Here is a 23,230-nt window from a genome sequence, read left to right on the forward strand (position 1 = left end):
CAGCAAGAAAGACTTTTTTCAAATACTTTAATAAAATATAAGTAAATTTTATCAGTAACATTCTTCAAATCTTCTAGCCTAGTAACTGTCAAAAAAGGAAACAGGATTAGTCTGGTATGACCAGTTCTTGAAACCCTTAATCATCCCTTTAGTAATGTTTTACAATTTTGCCAAAAATCAATGTCAAGGCATGTTGGCCATTCTTTCTGCAAATCTTAAACATCTGGTCTTCTCTAATCCTATAGCGTTTCTCCTATTCTTGCTGATCTTTCAAAGATCACTGAGGCTCAGCAATCAAACTTACCAGTTCTTCCAGTCAGTATGTCAAAGACCTGTATTTGGGTGTTCCTTGCACTGAACATATTACTACTATTACAGAATTTAGTCTTAGAAAGTTGTCTAAGGCTCAGAGAAATAGTGACTAGCCTTTAGTCAGAAGGCTATTAAGTTTCAGAAGAATCAGAACTTAGATATACCTGACTTCAAAGTTTAGTGCTTTATCCACTATGCCAGGCTGCCTGTTTTTTTTATGTACCCTAAGATATGATTCATCTGGGCTAGGTGAAATGAATTCAGCAAAAGCAGCTAGATGCCTTTATTATCACCTTATTTTGCTTGGGTATTCATTTCCTATTAACTTTTTTTGTTCTATCCTTCCTGGGCCAAATTTTACAAAATGCATAATTCACTTAAGGTAGCCAGAGATTTATGGCAAGTAAGTAGAAAGAATACAAATTTAACTACGTACTTTTTCCTAGTGTATATGTTGTGGGTTGACAAATAGTCTATATAAATAAACGCCCTTGAAATGAAGAGGTCCCAAGCAGACGTCTCAATATCATATTTTACATCAAGGAGGGCTTTATAGAAAAGCTCTAGCACATATTTCATGGAAATTCAGCAAATCTAAGAGTAGGAAATATCTGTAATCAATTAGAATGGAAATTTTGGCATCTCAGTGAAATTTCCCTCTGACAGTCTTCATTCAAAAATATCTGTCCATTAAATAAAAGCTTACAATATTAATATTGGGCCAGAGAGCCAAAATTTTACATTATTTATTAAAAACTTTTTAACTTCAATAAAACATTATATTTGTCTTGGACTTTAAAACGTTTGCGAAGAGCTCAAAGACAAGGGAAAGTACCCATATTTATAGAAGTACGTTTTTACTTTCAGCAAAAACTAAAAAATAAAAGAGTTCACACATCAGTAAGGGAATAGTTGTGCAAATTATGGCACATGAATGTGATTGAGAATTATTTCACACCACAGAAATCACAAACAGAAACCTGGTAAGACTTGTATGAACTGCTGCAGAGTGAAACGAGCAGAACCAGTTAACTAATTTATACAGTGACTCCAACACGGTAAAAAAAAAAGTTTGGAAAAGTTAAGAATTTTGATCAATGAAATGACTACATTATTACAGAGCACTGAATTATATCCACAATTGAACAGAAATTAAGTGAGCTTGAGATGCAAAATGATAATACAATTTCAGACATATCCAATGTGTGGTTTTGTTTTGCTTAACTATGCTTATTAGTCACAAGAGAGTGGTTTGGTTTTTTTTTTTTTTAATTTGGGAGCAATGGAGAGAGGGAAGTAATAGTGAGATAAAAAGAAGAAAAGTGGTTCACTGAAACATTAAAAAAAAAAACACTCACGGGGGCAGCTAGGTGGTGCAGTGGATAGAATTCAGGCCTTGGAGTCAGGAGGACCCGAGTTCAAACTTGAACTCAGACACATTACACTTACTAGCTGTGTGACCCTGGGCAAGTCACTTAACCCTGACTGCCTCACCCAAAAAACCCTCACAAACGACATTTGGAGGGGGACAAAGACAATTTAAAAACTTAACATGCTGAATAATAAATATATGCTGATTTTAAAAGGAAGCTATTTTTAAGAGATCGATGACATCAAATACAACCCTTCTGTTCTTTGCATATGGAAGGATTTGTGCTAACTGGTGTCTGTCAAATAACAAAAAATAAAAATTGTTTATAAGGCATTTTTAAAAGAATGTCATTTTATCCTCATGGCAGTCCTCTGAAGTTAAGTAGGACAAGTTTTATTAACCCTATATAATATAAAAGGAAATTAGGTTTATGGTATGAGATTTACTTACTTGCCCAAGATCACAAAGACAATTTTGATAACAGACATAGGAATATAATCCTAGTCTCTTGATTCACTAGTTTTCTTTTTAGTAACATCCCTTAGTAATCAACCAGCTATGATCCCAACATGAAGAAAGGAAATGTTGAGTAATTTAAGGAACAATTTCTTTTTTTGGTTTTTTTTTTGCTTTTTTAGTGAGGCAATTGGGGTTAAGTGACTTGCCCAGGGTCACACAGCTAGTTAAGTGTCAAGTGTCTGAGGCCAGATTTGAACTCAGGTCCTCCTGACTCCAAGGCTGAGGAACAATTTCTAATAAATTTACTGGTATACATAGGAGGGCAGGATCACAGGTCAATTTCTTACATACACTGTTATTTAACTAACCTCTTAAGATTTGTTTAAAGAAAAGTTTCTCCTAAAATACAATTAACTCCTTTAAATAAACTAAATCCTACCATACTGAAAATTTTAAAGGGCCAAGATACGCTGGGTTAAATGAAGAGAATACTGAACTTTTCTATTTCAGAAATAATATTCCTTTTAATGAAGTCAAACTCCATTTTAAATACTTACCCTAGACTGGAACAGAGCAAAATTAAGAGAGGTTACTTTTAAAAGAAAATTCAAATTAACTACTCAAACTGTAAATGAAAACACAAACACACCTCTACTAAGTTACAGCCATAAAATCAATCATTTAATTGAAGCTATATATTTTTAAAAGAATAAGGCAGTACAATTGATAAAATTATAATTAGGGAAAGCTATCAAGCATGTCTCAAAAAGATTTAAAACAGCAAAGGGACACTTTACAAAAAGATTGGAGAGGAAGAGTTCTTAAACTACAAGTAAAAAGGTACATAAACAGATATTTTATAAAAGAATACAGCAACAGAAACATAAAATGAACACACAAAGTCATCCAAAACTAAGAATCCTTGGGCCTTCTTAGTTAAAATATAAGCTCAAAAACTATTTTTAACATTGACCAAATATTTAGTTTGAAATTTACAGTTCCTCAGTTGAGGGTTCATACTATACACATCTTCCAAACAAGCTGCCAATAGTTTCCAATTAACCATGGGTGGTATCATCTTCCACAAAGTCTTTGGCCATCTCTGCTGTGATAACATCGATGTGACTAACCTGATGAAACAATGTGCATTAAAGCATAATCTCCCAAAGTAGGTCATACAACACTAAGCAATTATAATATTACCCTCTACAATTATAATATCTTGTGTAAATGAATGCATATTAAGCTTTTATAAATGCTGATAAATTGCCATGGAAAATTTTAGTGAAACTGACACTAACCAATTATTATTTACAATTGTACTTGCTTTATATAGTGATAAGAAAAATTTTAATTAAAAAAAGTTCTGAATATGTGAATAACTTTTGCCTGACCTTTTGAATCATCTCACATATAGTTCTAAATACCTCAAACTTAATGCTCATCATAGGATCAGAGAACTGTAAGAGTGGTCATTTGGTCCAGGCCCTCTTGGTTTGTTTTACGTATATGTAAAATTTAATATTTAATAACAAAACTAAATAATAATTTTATATATTTAGTATTACATATACACACATATAACATACATATATAGCTTAAGGTATGTATATAAAGTAAAACATGTTCATGTTTGGGGCAGCTGGGTGACGCAGATGAGAGAGGTCTGGCCTTGGAGTCAGAAGGACCTGAGTTCAAATCCAGTCTCAGACACATGACACTAGCTATGTAACCCTGAGCAAGTCACTTAACCCCGACTGCCTCACCAAAAAAAGGCAAAAAGCAAAAAAACATGTTCATGTTTGTACATGGTATTAAAAGTAGACTGTAAATTCCTTTAGGGCAGAGGTGTATGCCATTTCTTGTTTTTTGAATTCCTAGTGCCTATCATATAGTAGAAGCGTAATAAATGTTCACTGAATTTAATTCAATGTTTTGGACACAGGAAATCAGAGAAGAGAAAATAGGAGACTACAAAGGAATAGTAATTGCATTTAAAAAAAAAAAAAGCTAAAGCTGTGGAATGTTTTCCTAACCCCAATAAGCATAAGCACAATGGTTGGCACATAACAGGTGATCAATAAATAAATGACTTGAATATGGATAGATGCCACACAAACTGACAAATTTTTATAGGGATGCCCCTAAGAAAAAGCTTACTAACAATCACATATCATTATCTGAGCATTAACTATGTTCACTTTCTTTCATGACTTAAATAGCAAAAAAACAGAAAACAATAAATTATCAGGGAGTAAAAACCAATATTTCATGTAGAAGAGTGGAAAGAATTACCTTATTTCTGAACTTTACACCATAGAACTTATCAGCTGACTCGAGTAGTTCAGGCCTAAATGTAGTTGTGATAAACTGAGCATGTACAGCAAGTTCCATAATCATATCTGCAAAATTAGATGTTATTTACAGAAAACTCATCTCACTATAAATGAGAACTTAATAGAACAATAGTCACATCCCAAACACACAACTACTAAGAATGTGTTTTATATAACTCTGTTGGTCCTGTAAGGATGCCTTCTTTGTAAAAATCATTTTCTAAGAATCTTGTAATTTTGGAATGTTTAGTACATTTTTTTTTAACATTTAGAAATACATTTCTATCAGCATGGTGTTAATTCAAACACTGTCTCTCACAAATCACCTCTTAGGACAAAAGGAACTTTTTCTCAAATATCTGATATTATTTTATACTGTAAAAGAGCTATAATTCTTTATAGAAGATAAGATTATATTTGTGTAGGCCCTATTACAAAATTAAAATTAATTTATACAATTATACACACACACACACACACACACGAAATTTCCTCTTTCATTACATGGCTATTCATGTACAGAGAAGTAAAACAGAGCTCTAACATAAATGGCTTCTGTGTGAAAATTAAGGCAGGAAGACCAAACCAAGCCTCTGGAGATCTGATTCCAGCTTACTGCACTCAACTACATAAAACCAGGCTGCCATACTAGTATGAAAAGCATAACTTTTCATTAAAAACAAACTACTGTAAAAGAATTATAACTATAATTTTATAGAGGATTGACATTATACTTCATCAGGTTCTACTAGATATGAAAAAAAGCACAAATTAAAAGCCTTACCTGATACAGCCTTTCTATGTTGAGCATCCAAAGCCTGGTCAATCTCATCAAACAAGTAAAAAGGAGCTGGGTCACATTTCTGAATTGCAAAAATTAGTGCAAGAGCCACCAAAGATTTCTGTCCACCTGAAAGCTGTTGCATTTCCCGCATTTCACCTTGTTTTCCTGTAAATGATACCTATGAAAATATTAAATAATGAGTCTTTGTCTTACAGCTATTGAACCAGAAGCAATTGCTATGAAGTCCTTCAAAAAGTTTTAAAGTATTTACATCCATAAGGACTAATTTAAATTCCTCAGATCCTATCAAAGTTTAGCAACTAAGTTTATAACACTTGAGAAAATTGAACTTAAAAAAGTACTTACCCTTATTCCTACTCCAGTAAATTGGTCAACTGATGGGACACTGCTTTGTGAGCCAGAACCTCTCTCACTTTCAGTACTTCCTTCTCCTTCATCTTGAGACTGACTACCTTCCACATCACCTTTCTTCATCACCAAGGTAGCTTTGCCACCAGGTACCAATTTCTGAAATACTTCACTGAAGTTCTTTGACACCTTGGATAAAAAAAAAATTAAAAACATCATCATTTAAATTCCCTTGTATAAACCTTGCTAAGATGGAAATTATAGCAACTGTTGCTTAAAATCAAGAGGCATAATTAAAAGCTATTAGGTGGGCTTTCCCTTGCACTGCATCATGACAAATTAGGACAGATATGAATATGAAAGATACAAACTGAAAGTAACGTTCATATAAATATGGACACAAAACAGTGATTTGAGGATGTGACTAGCATTGTTTTTTTCAAAAGGCTTAAATGAAATTTTACAACATGTGAGGAAACAATTCATTTCACATTTTTGTTAAGTTCATTGCGAAGCTTGGGAAAGAAAGCATGACAACACAAATAAAATGCACATAACGGGGCTCAACATGATTAAACCATACCTGTTTGAAAGTTAATTGAATAGCCTCATATTTCCGGAGTTCAAGGACATTCATCAGCTCCATGATTGATTTATAGCCCCTATCCAGCTCTTCCTGTCTCTTAATTAATTTCTCTTTCTGCTCAGAAAAATTTACAAATTGATCTAAGGCTTTTTTATTGACATGACTGTATTTCTTTAGCTCTGTGTTGCATTGTTCAAGTTTGCGAAACAGCTACAAGAGGAAAAAAAAGTAAAATTATAGCTCAATTCTAAATAAAGTTTTGACATATACAATAAAATCCACTATTAGGTTTTCAACTGAAAACTAACCTGTTTGAGACTTAAAGTTTGGTATTTTTCAAATGCCTCCTGGGGAAGTGACCCAAGCTCTCGGATTTTCTTCATACACTCTTCTTTTTTCTTCAGAAGCATGCCTTGCCGGTTTGTCATCTTTTCAAGTTCTTTTGTATCATGATTTATAGCATCCATGTGCTCTTTTTCCATAGTTTTCCAGCGCTCCATGCTCTTCTGAAGATCTTTAATTGCAACCTCTGTTTTGTCAATGGAATTATCCAGATCTAGGTAAAAGTATGGGGGGAAAAATTAGAATTTGGTGAACACTTTAAAATTATCATACTCCTGGATTAAAGCTTTGATTTTGGAAGCAATCTAGTAAACTGTCAAAAGATTTTGTTTTGTTCAGTGTATACTGAAAACAAATTGTGAAAATTTAAGAAACGTTTAAAAGAATGAATTAAGTAGTATAACAAAACAAGTAAAACACTGAAGAGTGACCTTGGAATTTCTTGATTTTTCTTACACAAGTTTTGAAAAATTGATCATCTGAATATACACTCAAAAATTTGAAAGTATGACAAACTTTTTCTTTAGTCATTGCACTCTTTCAGATAAATGAAACAATTTATTTTCATTAAAGTATTAGTGACAAACTCTTCAACAAGCTAGGATCTATTGTTTACAAAAAAACCTAGACTTCACCCACCACAAATGATTTATAAGGATAGAGAATACAAAAAAATAATTAGTACACACATTTCTTTGTCACTTTGGATTTCTAATGATTTGCAGGATTTCTCCTTTAACCAAAGTGTTATGAGTGTCTTATAAATTTAACAAACTATAGTAAATAGTTTCAGGAAATAAGAAACCAACCATCTGATCGTGCCATAGTATCTTTTACACGTTTGTTGATGGCTTCAAGTTCTGATGTTGTAGCAGTGAGAACAGTACCACCTTCAGTTTCTCTCAGTTCATTAAGTTCCTGCAATACAAAATGTTGCCAAGTATTTAAACTCATAAAGCAACCAAGCATAACTCATTAGAAGGCTTTAAAACAGATCAAGCTTAGAGATATGAGAACGCAACTCTTCTTTCTTTACAGAGGTGGGGGACTACAGGCATGGAATACTGCATATGCTGTCAGTCTCATTTGATGTGTTGCTTAGTTTTGCTAAAGTAAACTTTTCTTCCCTCTTTTCTTTCTTATTTTCTATTACAAGGAATGCTCTCTGAGTTGAGGGAAGAAGTAAGGGGCATATGCCAATACAAAAGATATCAAAAAGTGATATTATTAAAAAATATGGGGGAAGGGGGAAGCACTTACATTCCAGAAGTATATATAATCACCTTAAGAGCAGGAACTACTTTTTATTTTGTCTATCTCCTTAATGCTATGTATATATCAGGTGTTTGTATATATTAGGGGAAGAGGGTGTTCAAAATATACTTGAGATCTCCAGAATTCTCATTGCTGGAATGAAGTGTGTCAGTACATGTCAAACACTGATAAATATCTAGATGCCTAATTTATAAACCATCAGCATAACTGTTGAGACCTTCCTTGGGGTAAAAAATTTAGGTCCACAATCAATCTTCCACTACTTAGAAAATCCAACTGTCATAAGCAGCAAAAGACAGTTATCAAAGGAATCCATAAAGGAGGAACAACTTTACCTGCTCTACTTGGTCTAAGCGTTTTCTCAGATTCTCATTGAGATAGGTCTCTACTCGAGTTATTATGCCTTCCAATTTAATCCTTTCATTTAAGAGCTGTCTGTTTTCCTAGAATTAAGGAAAAAAGAAAAGTGAGTCATAGATATAAAAAGACAAATTTCACTACACTAAAATAAGGTTTTTCTAACACTGATCCATAGACTGATATCAGCTACCATCACAGGTCAATACAGAATTAACAGCAATATTACTTTGCAATTTTGTGAGATATGGTGAGATATAATCCCTCTCCTATGCAAGCTGTTCTATGAATGGTTATTGTTCCTTATAATACTGATTCAGACTCTGAAAAATATATATTTCTTGTTTTTCTCCACTTCGGATTTTTTTTCCCATACCAAGTGTTACCACCTTTGCCCTTAATACCAAATGCCATCAAAATATACTTCACCAAAAAAGTGCTGCTATAAATGTACACATGGCCAAATGTGTGTGTGTGTGTGTGTGTGAGAAGCTATAACAACAATGCACCTAAAATCAGTCAAACACCCTCGAGATTTCTTGTGCCAATCCTAACATATCTGGAATCAAGCTATGGGAGCATTCGTAGAACAAGCTTTTAAAATGATATTACTTCTTGAGATTGATGTGTTTCCCAGATAGAAACTAAACATGTCAGTATGACATCTGTATTCACTACTTTAATCTTTAAGCATTCTTTTTCAATGTATGGGGCTGTTAGGTGGCATATAGAGTGCTGGGCCTGGAGTCATGAGGATCTAACAAATACAGCCTCAGATATTTTTTAACTGTGTGATCCTGGGCAAGTTACTTAACATCTGCCTGTTTCCTCATCTGTAAAAATGGGGATAATAATAGCATCTACCTCCCCAGGTTGTTGAGGATCAAATGAAATAATATTAGTAAAGCACTTAGCATAGTGCCTGGCACATAGTAAGCACTATATAAATGTTAGCTATTATTATTGTTATTAAAAGTCACAATAGTAATTTCTAAGATTATTTAGCAAGCCATACTTACTTGCTGTAGCAGCCGAATTTCATCATTCAAATCATCTACTCGTCTCTGATCTTCCAGGCTGAGTTGAGAGAGTAAATCTGTTCCCAGTTCTGCTTTCAGTGATTCTCTTGTTGATTCCATGGCATGTAAACTTGCCTCTAAGCTTTGCAAGCTACGTTGCTATGTGACAGATTGAGTTATTAATGTAAATATTCCTCAAGTTTCAGCCTACATGTGCTTATAGCAAATAAAGCCAGAAAAAACAAATTATAGTAAATGTATTTAAAATACGAAATTCTAGGATGCCATTGTTAAAATTAAGAGAGCATATAATTCTCTAATTTCAAGTTATTAATAAAAATCTCTAGTAATGATCAAGAGAGGAATTAAGAACTCCTATGTACCTTTGGCATAAAAGTTTTTTCAGATTGCTGTCTCTTCTCTTTCAGCATCTTCATCTCCGATAAAATACTGTCTCGAGATGCTTTGAATTTCCTCTGCTGGGTTTCAATTTGTTGCATTTGATTCATCAGCTGATCAATTTCATTATTAATCCATACAATGGGCTAAGGAAAATTCTGTCCAGTTTTAAATACAAGATTATTTTTTCATCTCCTAACTTGTTCCCCTCCATATACTTTTTACTATTAAATCCCATGCATTGGAGAAATCTTCCAAAACTCTATAGAACTTTGCAATGCTAAATTAAATACAGGACACATATTAACGCTTACTGCTTCTGAAAAGAGAGAGACACTGTTAGACACTGCCAATGTGTTAATTCGTTTTACTCAGTTTAATTCTTTTGTTATAGTTATAGGGTAGAGTTTTATGAAGAATGGCAGGATTCACTGGGAAAAGGCAATGATGTTTAAAAAGCATCTAAAACTTAAAAAAAAAATTTAAATACTTTCTATGCTATTATAACCTAAAAGTATGAAGTATATTATTTCAGCAGTAATCGTATGAAAAAAAAAATCTCAAGAAAGCTACTTGTACCTCTTCTAATAAATAAAATCAGATAGATGGTACTGTGTATCAACTATTTTTATGCTGTCAATACTTTGTTTTCTCATTCTCTTCCCGTTTTTTAAATTTTGTCAAATTTAATCTGAGTCCAGCATAATTTGGCGATCTTAATCCATGTTTGGTAGTGCTTAATTGAACCAAAACACATTCAACTTCACTGGGTATATTTACCTTTTAATCAGAACCCAATTTAAAAACTAAATGTATAAGCTCAATAAGATAAGGCTCTATTGCTTGTGCCTGGTTCACATTAAAAAATTTTACTATTCATATAACAAATTCTCCTGACATACAACTTCTATTTACTCATACAAAATCCCAAATTGGAATGATTCATCCTCACAACAGTCACTAATTCCTCCTGAAATCTTCCTTTGTCAGTAGCTGCAACAGCACCTGAAACATTAGTCAAAGAATCGGCATCACAGTCCAGAATGTACTGGGACAGTCTGGTAATAATGTTCTACTTTCTATATTATTCATATCTGTCAAAACTATAATTTACTCACTTAAGATAACATGGGTATCTTATGATGACCTGAAAAAAACTGATGAGGATCTAAACAGTGGTATCATCAATATAAGCCAGCTTGAATCTTTTGGATTTTGAACTAGGTGTAGGGTGAAGAGAAGAGATTCACTGCTTGGAAGTGATGATGCAAGTTTATCTGATAACAGAAAATAGAACAATGCAATTCCTAGTCTATTTCTGTCCTCTGTGTTAAGGAGAATTAGCTTCAGACTGAAAATGGTGAAAACAAAAATGGTTCAAAGGAAAGTAAGGCAGAACATAAATAAGATGATTTCTACCAAATTCCTCATACAAGCATGACACTCCTTCTCCTGTTTCCAACCCCTTGCGATGGTGATCCCTTATCCCTGGAACACATTTCCTCCTAACTCCTGTCTCAGAATCCCTAGTTTCCTTCAAGTTTCAGCTGTCTTTCCACCTCCTCCATAAAGTCTTTCTTGATGTCTTTATCTATTAGAGCCTTCCCACCCCAAAGTCCTCCCTGCAATCACTGTATATTACCTAAATATATGTACATTGTACCTGGCTGGACTCTAAGCTTCTTGAGGGCAAGGACTTTTATCTTTGCATGCCCAGCACCTAGCACAGGTGTTTAATAAATGCTTGGGGATTGGTTGCTATAAATGAGTTCAAGTCACCTGACTCAGACAAATTACATTCCAAGGTACTGATGTTCCAGGGTATTGAAAGAACTTACAGATGTTTTCACTGAACTACTATCAGTAATCTTTGAGCTGTGAAATTGCAGACGTGTCAAAATGTCAAGAACCAAATATTCCACTTTTCAAATAAGCTAAATATAACTTCCTAGGAGTAAAAATCAGTGCCCACGCTGATTTTCTACTCCAAATAAAATCATAAGCTATTACAAAAATAAAATAAATTATCACTATATTTATGATTAAAAAAAAAAAGAATCCTGAAATTGGAACACTTCAAACAGAAAAAATAAATTTTAAAAGGAACTGGCATATTTTAAAAATTGAGTTATGTACTATTAGGTACTTTTTTATTAGTATGGCCATAGAGTAAAACAAACCCTAGTAGAACTTAATAATGAAAGATTACAATTTTAGTTCCAGTAATACTCATCAACAAAGGGAGCTACAGGAGCTATTTTAATATATACAGTTTTTACTTAAAGAGAAACTACCTCAAATCTCCTCTACTTCATTTTACTGGAAGAAATGCAACTGTATTCCTATGACTGAAATTGGGGAAAAGAAAAGATTATGGGTTGCAGCCTGGACAACTGGGATCCACAGAGCCATGATAAACAGTACCAGCATGTTTAGAACTGATTATCTGAATCCCAGGAAGAATGGCACTTTCCTAAAACTGTTCAGGTGATACAGCCCTGCCACTCACCCTGAGACTAGTTATACATGATGGGACTCCTCCACAACCACCAAGCCTCCTAGTTCCTATAAGATTACAGTAATTTCAAAAAAGCAGGCAACAATTAAAAGCAGTACCATTAGACATTATTCATAGAGATCATGTTGCATGTCTAGTTGGCCTGTACAGTTTACAGATGACCACTATATAGTGTCATCTGTAAATATTAACAGTGAATTCTGCTGATATTAACAATATTTCCCTTTGTCAGCTTAAAAAAAGTATCACCCCCCCCAAAAAAATATCATCCCTACAATTTTATATTCTCACTCATTCTCCCAGCCTATATGTCCTTTGAAAGGTAAAATTCACTGCTGGTAAAAACAGATAGTAAGAAATGATGATGGCATCAGAAAAACCTGGGAAGACATGTATGAACATGCAGGATGAGGTGGGCAGAATCAGGAGAACAGTCCACACAGTAACAGCAATGTAAAAATAATCAACTTTGAGAGACTTGGCTCTGATCAACAAAATACAATTCCAAAGGATTCATGATAAAGCATGCTATCCAGCTCCAGACAGAGAACTGATGGGCTCAGTGCAGATTAAAACATATTTTTACTCTTTCTTGCCTTTTAATTTTGGGGGGGGGGGGGTAGAGGGGGTAGAAGAGATCATAGCTGATACAGAAATCTGACTATACATATTTGTAATATTTTTTTCCTGCCTTCTTATTGAATTGTGGGGTGAGAGAATTTGGAATTAAAAAAAATTTTTTGAAGTCTCTGAGCTTTAAAAGAGAGTGAGGAAAGTAGTAATTGTTATCAATAAATGTTGGCATTAGATAGAAAAACAAAACTAATGGTTAACCATAAAAACAGCATGAAAGCAATTTTTTTTCCTCCTTCAAACTACAGGTAAATGCTAAATAAGTTTATGAGGTATGATAAAGTGTACATATTTAAATAAAGAGTAAAATAATAATCTTCTACTAGGTGACAAAAAACTACACAATAAAACAGATGCAAAAACTTCAACTTATTCCATTCTCTAAAAGGATATTTTCAATATTTCTACGAAGATTTTCATTGAGCTTGGCTTCAAGCTCACCTAGTTCTTCTTCAGCCTTTCTAACATCTTTCTGCAATTCAAGCCGAGACTTTCTGGTATCATAATATCCTCCAGTTAGGGCACCTCGATGGCTGACTTGATCCCCTGTGAAGAAGAAAATAGAAAAACAGTAATTTTGTATAGTGTATATATTTGTATAGGGTTTACCAAACCCTTTTTTTGTAATAACTGACTTTAAAGTGATATTCACAACTGTACAACTTTGGGGCTGAAATTAAAGATTTTAATCTTTAAGATCATTTTATTATCCTTTCTAGACAAATCCCCCATTTTACAGACGAGAAAACAAAGGCCTGGAAAGGTAATGGGACTTGCCCAAGGTGAAGGACATGACAATATTTTCAATGATCTTCCCACTGTACTATGGTACCAATGTCAACTAAAGTAGGAATAGGGAAGTGGATGGATACATGCTGAAATTTAGAAGATGTAAAAACCAAGAGATATCAATAAAATTTTTTTAAATGTTTGTTTTCTTTTCTTACCAAAAGAGACTAGAAAGCATAACACAGTACTTTTTAATAACTATGCAATACTTTCTAAAGAACATAAACTTTTAAATACTCTTGAAATTCACAGCCCTAACTTTCATAAACTATAAGTGACAAAGTCTTAATATTAGTATACATGCCAAAAAGTTAATAAGCTGTAATTCTAAAAAATTAAGACTACTGAACGTAACAGTGACTACAAACCTTCCAAAGTAATACAGTCCATAGTAAAGGCACGGGCCAATTGTGTAGAAACTTCCATGCTCCGACAAATCAGTGTCTTTCCAAACACATGTTTGAAAGCTTTATCAAATCTTGGATTGTATCTTAGTTTACTTATCATTGGAATAGCATCCTGAAAAGGAAGTAGTCATGTTATCATACAGCAAGACATATATAGCATTCATCAAATCAAAGTTAACCAATGAATGTTGGTAGAAATACAAATAACAGTCTTTTAGGTATCTTTTTAACATCACGAAATAGTATCAAAAACTTAAGACTTAGAAAGGACCTTAAAGCCTATCTAGTTAAATCCCTTCATTTTACAAATGAGGAAACTGAGTGCCAGAGGGGTGACTTGCCCAGTACAGCTGAGCCATGAACTCAGGTCCTCTGACAGGCACTTATTAAACACTTAACTATATGGCAGACAATGTGCTAAGTTAGGGATACTAAGAAAAACAAAAAGCATGGTCCCTGCTCTCAAGATGCTAACATTCTAATGGGGGAGACAACAAACAATATGTATATACAAAAGAAATATAATGCATTAAGGAAGGTAATCTCAGTGGGAAGACACTAGAAGCGGGGGAATCAGAAAAGACAGCTTGTAGAAGGTGAGATTTGAGCTGAGTTTTGAAGGAAACCAAGAAAGCCAGGAGTCAGAGATAAGTAGGGAGATCATTCTAAGAATGGAGGACAGACTGTACAAAGGCACAGAATCAGGAGACAGAATTTTATATGAGAGGAATAACAACTAGGATAGTATAGCTGGCTCTAGGAGATAGGAAAACAGGTATATTAACATACTACTGATGGAGATGTGAAATAGTTTAGCCATTCTGGAACCAATTCGAAATTATGCCCCCAAAGTTACTAATCTACACATATTTAATTGCTGGGTATACTGACTAACTGATAACCACTAGTAAGCTTATACCTCAATGAAATAAAAAAGGAAAATATCCTATATATACAAAATATCTATAGCAGCTATGTTTGCAATAGCAAAGAGCTATAAACCAAGGGAGTATCCATCATTTGGTAAGAAATTATGGCACACAAATGAAGTAGAATGGGCTGTATATAATGAAAAAAGGGACAGTTTTGGAGAATCTTCTGAAGCACTATAAGAACTGACACAGTGAAATGAGCAGAACCAAGAGATCAATTCATAGAATAAAAACAATACTGTAAAAATGAATGATGTTAAAAGACTTAAGAATGCCAAGATCTCTGATCTGTGTATGCAATGACCAACCACAAGTCCAGAGAACCCATGATGAAGAATGCTGCCCATCTCCTGACATATAAATGAGAGACTCAAGATGCATAATGAGACATATATTTTTGGACACAGTCAATGTGGGAATTTGTTTTGCTTGACTATAATTGTTATGAGGGTTTGGTTTTTCCTTTTACCCTTCTTGAGGAAATGGAAAAGTGAGGAGAGAAAATAAATACTCAAATCAAACAAAATTTTTACTTAAAAAGAAGAGTGTCTTGTTGCAGTGAGGGACCAACTGAGATTATGTGATATGGGTATACAGTGGACCTAATCCACATAGCTTTGTAATTTCTTTTCTGTTCCATTCAGTAGCACAAAAGTAGAAATGAAGACAGGAGGACTAATTCACATCCAAGTCTTTCCATTGTACCCGTACACACACACACAAAATGATGATTACACTGTAGAAATTTTAAAAGATTTCTGAGAAAAGGGGAATAATGGTTACTTTGATATATCCCAATCAATAATCTTTCACTGAAATGAACCTAACCTCAAAGTAAATTTAAAAATCATGAGAGCAGACTTCAATATTTTAGAATAACTCTAGCTCTTAAAAATTACAACCTCAGTTATTTTTCCAGGTAGAATATTTCATTTCTGCCCACCAAAAAACTGTTGAAGAAAATATTGATTTTCACCCCCAAATGTTCAAAAGCATGTGATTAGTGGAAATAGGAGGAAAAGCAGAAACAAGGGATAACTATAATTTATACAACTTTTACTACTCTAAATCAGACATTTCACGAATGCTCTATGTTACAAGACTACACAGTAACAGTTGCCAATGCACTACTAAATAAGATAGCAATAAGAAATACACTGGGACCCAAAAAATAACTGAATCATCTATATCTCAGGGAGCACTGGCAAATAAACTTTTAAAAATATACACACATGGCAATGAGATTATATTTTTGGGAGATTATTTCTTTCAGGTAATGGTAAATGAAAAATATTTTCTACTTCATTTATAAGCTACAATGCTTAAAAACTTGCTGAGAAACATAAAAAAGCAAATACACACTCATACATACATTCCCTACTGCCCCTTCTCATCTCATCCCATACTCACAAACCCCAAAATACTGACTTACATTGGTTTCTGGATAGGCTGTATCTCTGACATCCAACTTGTTGAGAGGCAGAAAGGTTACTTCTCCTGGAAGGTTCATTTTATTAAACTCCATTAAAATCTTGGTACTGACTTCATCTGAATCCACAATATGATAAAACAACCTAAATGTAAATAATACAGTTTTTATGGTTTTTGTGCTTAAATTTTAAGTGACATGTAAAATATTTAATCAAATAGTAATCACATACATTTATACATACTACTTCAAGGTTTACAAAGAACTCTGCCTTAAGTCAATCCTGACCAGGTTTTATTTCACAGATAATTAAACTGAGGCACAGAGATTTCCAGGACCACATAACAGTGAAGTGACAGAGCTGGGACTCAAACTCTGGTCTTCTGATTCCAAATCCAATGCTTTTTTCCCTAGGATTCCATAAATCACCTAAATCTCTTCCCCCTATACAAATGACCTGATTATTTTAAAACAACTTACTAAAATACTTTAAAAATTGATGTTTCAAGAGAAGGAGAAACTTTTCATAACTGTGAACAGGGTCAAAGTTCTTGACCAAATAAGGGACAGAAGAAATCATAAGAGATAAAACAATTTTGTTTACATAAAAGTGACAGGCTTTTACACAAATGAAATCAGTGCTGTTAGAATTAGAAGATGAATAGTTGGCTGGGAAAAATACTTTTGTATCACATTTCTGATAATCAAAGCTATATAAGGAACTGATATAAATATATTAAGAACAAGAGCCATTCCCCAATAGATAAGAGGTCAAAGGATATGATCAAGTAGTTTTCAAAAGAAAGTCAAGTTGTCAGCTATGATATGAAAATGTTCTAAATCAACAAGAATAGTACGAAAATTAAAATAACTGAGGATCCAACTCATATCCGTAAGATCAATAAAGATGGCAAAAAGGCAAATAACAATTATTTGATGGGCTGTGACAAAGAGCTCCAGATGTTCCTTAGCTCCAGTATGGGGCAACCTTAGCCACAGACTCAGCCACATGTTCTGGCAGCTCATGTAGGGCTTAGGTAACAGAACTTTCTCTGTATGTGTGTGTGTGTGTATTTTTTTAATCAATTTCTTACATATCTTGAGATATCAAAACTTTTATCAGAAAAACTTGCTTCAAAGATTCATTTTCCCAGTTTCTCTCCTAATTCTAATTAGAATTATTTTGTTAAAGCAAAGAAATTTTCAATTTTGTAAAATCAAAACTGTTTTGTCTCCTGTGATCTGCTCTATCCCTTGTCAAAACTCTCCCCCACCTAGAATTGTGAAAGATATCTTCTTCCTTAATCTTCTCAAGTGTTTGTATGACCTTTTATATCTAGGTCAAGTATCCATTGGGAGAGTATTGCAATATATCGTATGAGCTGTTAACGTAAGACTAGTTTCTGACTCTCTTCCAATTTTCCCAGAAGTTTCTGTTGAATATTAAGTCCTTACCCGGCCTGAGTGGTTAGGTTTATCTAAAACTATGTTACTATGTTTGATTTATTCAGGGTCTTCTGTTATCTATTGTTTCAGTGATTAACTTTTCTATTTTTAAAGCAATATTATATAGTTTTGATGATTACTACTTTGTAGGTTAGTCTGAAATATGGTACACTAAGTCCCATTCCCCAACTCCTCTCACCTTTTCTTTATTATTTGCTTTAAGATTCTCAAGTTTTTCCTCCTCCAGAAAAATGTTATTATTTTTTCTAGTTCTATAAAATCTTTCTTTGGAAGTTGAATAGTATAATTCCAGTAGTAATGTCCCTTATATTATATTGGCACAGCTGGACCCATTCTCAAAAGTCAATCTCCAGCTTAGTAAGCACAGAACTTAACAATATATGCTGCCATAGCTTTTGAAAACAGGGTCCCTTTCCAAGTCACAAGACATCATACTCTGACTACTCTAGAGCAACCATACCTTCATTAGAAAATTCAAATAACAAAGAAACAAAACTGTATTAACACAAACTTAAGAGGACATACCCATGAGAGCAAGACAAAACAAGGTAAGAAACCTGTCTTTTAGAATTAGAAATTGCTGGGGCAGCTTGGTGGCACAGTGGATAGAGCACCGGCCCTGGTGAATTTCAGGAGTACTTAAGTTCAAATACAGCCTCAGACCAAACACTTGACACTTACTAGCTGTGTGACCCTGGGCAAGTCACTTAACCCCCACTGCCCAACCAAAAACAAACCAAAAACCAAAAAAAAAAAAAAAAACCAAACAGAATTAGAAATTGCTTTTGACATGTTTCACTGGAAAGTTGAATAAAAGCTAAGGAGAGAGAAGATTAACTTCAAATGATAATATTATTCTCATGAAACAAAAAACTGTCATTTTTTTTTTTGCTCTTACTCTCATTCTGAACCCTGAATGCTAAGGACTCACCTGTTTCCAGCAGTGACTTCAACACATGTGTAGAAAGCTGGTTCACATTCAAAGTTATTCATCACAATGCCATGATAGCCATTTTGAACGTGCTGATTTATGCCTTTTCTACGAAAATGATCCAAAACTTTGTTTATGCTGTCTATGCCATTTAAAATGGCCTGTTTAAAAAAGAAAAATATGTTGGAAGTTTAAAACATTACCTCCAGTAGCATTCTGCCAATAAGAATGAAATTAAATTATATACACTTTTATGGTATTATCTAAAATAGTAAAGCATGAAATAACTTTAATACTAGTAATGGTTCCTAGAGATGATACAGTTATTTTACTGACAATCATAAGATACCTGTCACCCAGTGTTTATTAAGTAATTTGCCATCTGTGCTATTTACTACCTGATACCAACGATCGCTCAGCAAGACTGAAATTCTCCTTGTGGCATGATATATTCCATAAAATATTTGCAACAAGGTCTTCAGTTGAGTTTACTGAAAAGTACACTGCCCACCTTTCCTGTTGCTGCTCTAAGAAGTTGCTGCTTCTTTTCAAGATCTTCTCGTTTGGCAGCAAGTGCTTGTTGTTCTGCATTTTCCTCTCTCCATAAATAACTGTGAATAAAAATAGATTTCTTTTAATTAAACAAAGACATAGAGTAGAAACCTTTTAAAACAAAACAAAGAAATTACATTTCAAAACTAATGTTCATAGATGTTACAATACTTTAAGACATAAGAAAACAGTAAATAAATTCACACATGAAAATTAAAACATATTACTTTCTTTCACTCTGTAATTCATCTTTCTTGTTCTTTACTTCATAATATTTTCTATCCAGTTCTTCCACTCGAGCCTTCACTTCATTCAGATCCTGATCCAGTTTCTAAAGGAAATAAAAATCATTTCACAATATATTCTAAATAAAGCCTCTATTTTAATGCATTTTTTATTGAGGAACTATCTTCAGAGGCAGAATGCCACTGTAAACTTTATTATGAATAACATTACTTCTAAAAAGAAAACACAAACGTGAAATAAACTCAGCCCTAGAAAGCAATGTTATCTAAATGAAATTAAATTCACTAAAAGATCTAACTCTCATTTCTTCTCTAAAAATTTATTTTCTGAGCATTTTTAAGTATTATTTTTATTTTCAGTTCCAAATTCTATCTTTCTCTACATCCCTCCCCCACCAATGGAGAAGGCAAGGAAAAACAATACCCATTATACACACGAAGTCATGTAAAACATATATGCATTTAGCCATGGTAAAAAAAAAAAAAAAAAAAAAAGGCAAGAAAAATAAAGGAAAAAAATCTTTCAGTCTGCATTCTGAGTCCATTAGTTCTTTACCTGAAAGTGGACAGCATTTTATATCATGAATCCTTTCGATTTGTGGTAGATCATTGCATTGACCAGTCTTTCACAGATGTTTACCTTTATAATTTTGCTGTTACTACGTAGATTGTTCTTCTGGTTCTGCTCACTTCACTTCGCATTGTCTTCTTATAAGCCTTTCCAGGTCTTTCTGAAACCATCCCCTTCATTTCTTACAGCACATAATAATACATCATATTTATATGCTATTACTTATTCAGCTATTCCCCAAATGAAGGGCATCCTCTTAGTTTCCAATTCTTTGCCCCCACAAAAAGAGCTGCTATAAATATTTTTTGTACATATGGGTCTTTCTCTTTTCTTGAGATCTCCTTAGGGTACAGATGTAATAGTTGTATTTCTGCATCCTAAAGGGTATGTACCAGTTTTATAGCCTTTTGGGCAGAGTTCCAAATTATTCTCCAGAATGGTTAACCAGTCTGCAGCTCCATCAAAAGTGCACTAGTGTACCTATTGCCCCATATCCCTTCCAACATTTATCATTTCCCATTTCTGTCATCTTAGTCAATCTGACAGGTATGAGGTGATACCTCAAAGTTGTTTCTTTGAGAATTTTATAAGAGATATGCAAGGCATAAGTTTCTTCGGACATCAAGAATATTATTTGCAATAGTTCTCCCCCACTATCAGGGGAAAAATAAGAAGTATGTACCTTAGTATTTGTAGTACAACCAAGAGAAACAGAAAAAATTTTTCGAGACTTAGACGAAAAAGACGTTTATTTTTTTAGGGATAGTCTTAAGCTAATTGCAAACCAATGCTAATTGGCAAATTTACCCAAAAATCCTCCTGCTAAGAGTATAAGAGAATTAACATAAGAAGACTTACTTATCACTGCCCAGAAACCACAATTGGCTTCTTGAAAGAATCATTCATGTAGACACCTACTTTTTCAACGAGACTTCAAAGGCAATCTAGTTCAACTCACACTTAAGTAAGAATTCCTTTTAGGACAGCTCCTTGAAGGGAGGAGCTATTGTATTTTTCTCATCCCCAGCACTCAGTCAGTAACTGGTATAAAGTAGGAATTTAATAAATGCTTATGGAATTTCTTACTTGATTTAATATCAAACCAATGCTCCTCAAAAATCATTCTACTTTGGAATAACTCTAATTTTTCAGTTGTTTTTCCTTATATCAAGCCTAAATTTACCACTTTGTAAGTTTTTATTCATTGCTTCTAGATATACCCTCTAAAGACAAGTAGAAAAAAATCTATTCTCTACTCCATATGAAAACTTTTTAAATACTTAGAGATAGTTCTATCCTATTTTCTAAATCTTTTTTCTCTAGGGTAAATAACTCCAGTTCCTTTAACTCTTTCTGATATGGCATGGACTTTTTTAGGTCTTCCATCATGCTTGCTGTATTCCTCTGTATGCTCTCCAGCCTACTAATGTCCTCCCCTCCAGATATGGTTTGATCAGCACAGAATAGGCCTATCACCTACTCCTGTACACACCGTATCTCGCAATGAAACCTAAGATTGCATTAGTTTGGGTGCCATTTAGCAGCTGGGTATCATATTAAGTTTGCTGCATACTAAAATCCTCTTGCATCTTGTATTTCAAATTAACAAATACTGCTATATGAACAGCACCTGAGTTTTAAAAAAATCACTTTCTAGCCAGGCATGGTGGCACATACTTGATACTGGGTTGGCTGGGGCTGAAGGGATCTCAAACTCAGGAGTTCTGAGCTGCACTGAGCCAAGTCTTCCATTTTTAAAAAAAGAATAATTCCCACAATCTGCTAACACACACAGTGCAGAGGTGTTCATGTCCCTTTACTTTCTCCTTGTAAGGAGATCAATCAGCTTTTACTTTGAGCATAAACATTTGGCCATGGAGAAATACAAATATTACACATTCTACACAGGTCAATGAAAAAATTATCCCTGACCATCTTCCTCAATCCTTGCTCATCAGAATTTGGACTCTGGCCCTGGGACTGCTTTGCCACAGTGAGGACCTAACATAAATTTACAGTGGATCTGGTCAACACAGTTTGGTGATTTTCTATAGCTTTGTTCAGCCACACAGAAGTAGAAGTGAAGGTAACAGATGGTGGGAGGAATCCAAGGCTGAGGGACTTGGCAGAGCAAGACAAGCAAAAAGGCAAGGGGCTCTAGAGAAGGGGATAATGTAGTTCACTGAACTAGTTCACCAAGAGAGAAAGTGGAGAAGGGAGAAGAATGTAGCCAATGCAGGAATGACAGCTTGGGAAAGAACTGAGGGATGGTAAGATGGAAATCATGGCAAGAGTAAAGAACAGGGTTTTGGGGTGCAAAGCAGAGGCAAAAGTAGAATGACAACAGACTGTCAGATGAGGTAATTTCAGGGTCCATAAAAATGTAGATAGTAAAAACAATTTTTTTTTACCATTTTATGATTTTCCATGTTTTTATGAACCTACATTTTATTTTATATGATTCCATTCTTAGAGTTATAAAGAGAACATTACCCATGGAAACAGAAAATAAATGAACTAAAGATTACCCAAACTATACATTAAGATCATTTTTTTCTCATTCTCTACTACATAGTAATTACATATTCTATTTCAGAGGACTAGACTATTTAGGCTAATATGTTTAAAAATAAAACTTCAAAAACAATAAACATTTTATATTTAAAATCTGTTAAGTATAACTACCTCAGAACTAAAATAGAACAAAAATATTCAAAACTTCTTACATTGTACTGCTCCAAATTTTTTTCTTTATTAGCTTCAGTATCTTCCAAGTCCTTGTGTATAGCAGCAATCTGTCGTTTTTTGTCATTAATAGCTTGATCTAAAGACTTCAGCTCCTTTTTGATCCATTTATCTCTTTCTTCTTTGGATGTGAACTGGCTTCCTCGACCTTGCTTTGCATAAAGGTCTGTTCTTTCCTGGGTAGCTTGTGCCAATCTATTCATGATTGATGAATGTTAAAATAGATGAAAAAAATAAAAAGATTATTTAATACTAAAAAACTGGGGGTTAAACACTACAGAAAAGGATTTTAAGAATGTATATGAAAGGAGAACCAAAACAACAGAAACTGAATGCTGCAAAATTATAATGACCAACTTTGGCCCCAAAGAAGGGATATAAGAAGATTATTTCCCTCTGCT

At 33.8% G+C, this 23,230-nt stretch overlaps 1 protein-coding gene across 1 annotated transcript in view; it reads right to left on the bottom strand.

Moving 5' to 3' along the window:
* Positions 1-2,798: 2,798 nt before the first annotated feature.
* The window catches only part of SMC3 (structural maintenance of chromosomes 3), a 47,070-nt gene continuing 26,638 nt past the window's right edge, over positions 2,799-23,230 (bottom strand). The window contains exons 13-29 of the mRNA XM_027851730.1: positions 22,811-23,024; positions 19,496-19,599; positions 19,228-19,327; positions 18,717-18,877; positions 16,322-16,463; positions 13,919-14,069; positions 13,155-13,307; positions 9,595-9,746; positions 9,212-9,370; positions 8,171-8,278; positions 7,370-7,478; positions 6,527-6,774; positions 6,216-6,428; positions 5,630-5,821; positions 5,264-5,441; positions 4,439-4,545; positions 2,799-3,273 (exon numbers count right to left, since the gene is read on the bottom strand). Of these exons, the coding sequence (XP_027707531.1) occupies positions 3,202-3,273; positions 4,439-4,545; positions 5,264-5,441; positions 5,630-5,821; positions 6,216-6,428; positions 6,527-6,774; positions 7,370-7,478; positions 8,171-8,278; positions 9,212-9,370; positions 9,595-9,746; positions 13,155-13,307; positions 13,919-14,069; positions 16,322-16,463; positions 18,717-18,877; positions 19,228-19,327; positions 19,496-19,599; positions 22,811-23,024 (2,563 nt within the window). The 3' untranslated portion in view covers positions 2,799-3,201. The remainder of the gene's footprint in view (positions 3,274-4,438; positions 4,546-5,263; positions 5,442-5,629; positions 5,822-6,215; positions 6,429-6,526; positions 6,775-7,369; positions 7,479-8,170; positions 8,279-9,211; positions 9,371-9,594; positions 9,747-13,154; positions 13,308-13,918; positions 14,070-16,321; positions 16,464-18,716; positions 18,878-19,227; positions 19,328-19,495; positions 19,600-22,810; positions 23,025-23,230) is intronic.

Source organism: Vombatus ursinus, unplaced genomic scaffold, assembly GCF_900497805.2.
Source record: "Vombatus ursinus unplaced genomic scaffold, bare-nosed wombat genome assembly UNPS02009205.1, whole genome shotgun sequence".
In the NCBI taxonomy this organism is placed as follows: Eukaryota; Metazoa; Chordata; class Mammalia; order Diprotodontia; family Vombatidae; genus Vombatus; species Vombatus ursinus.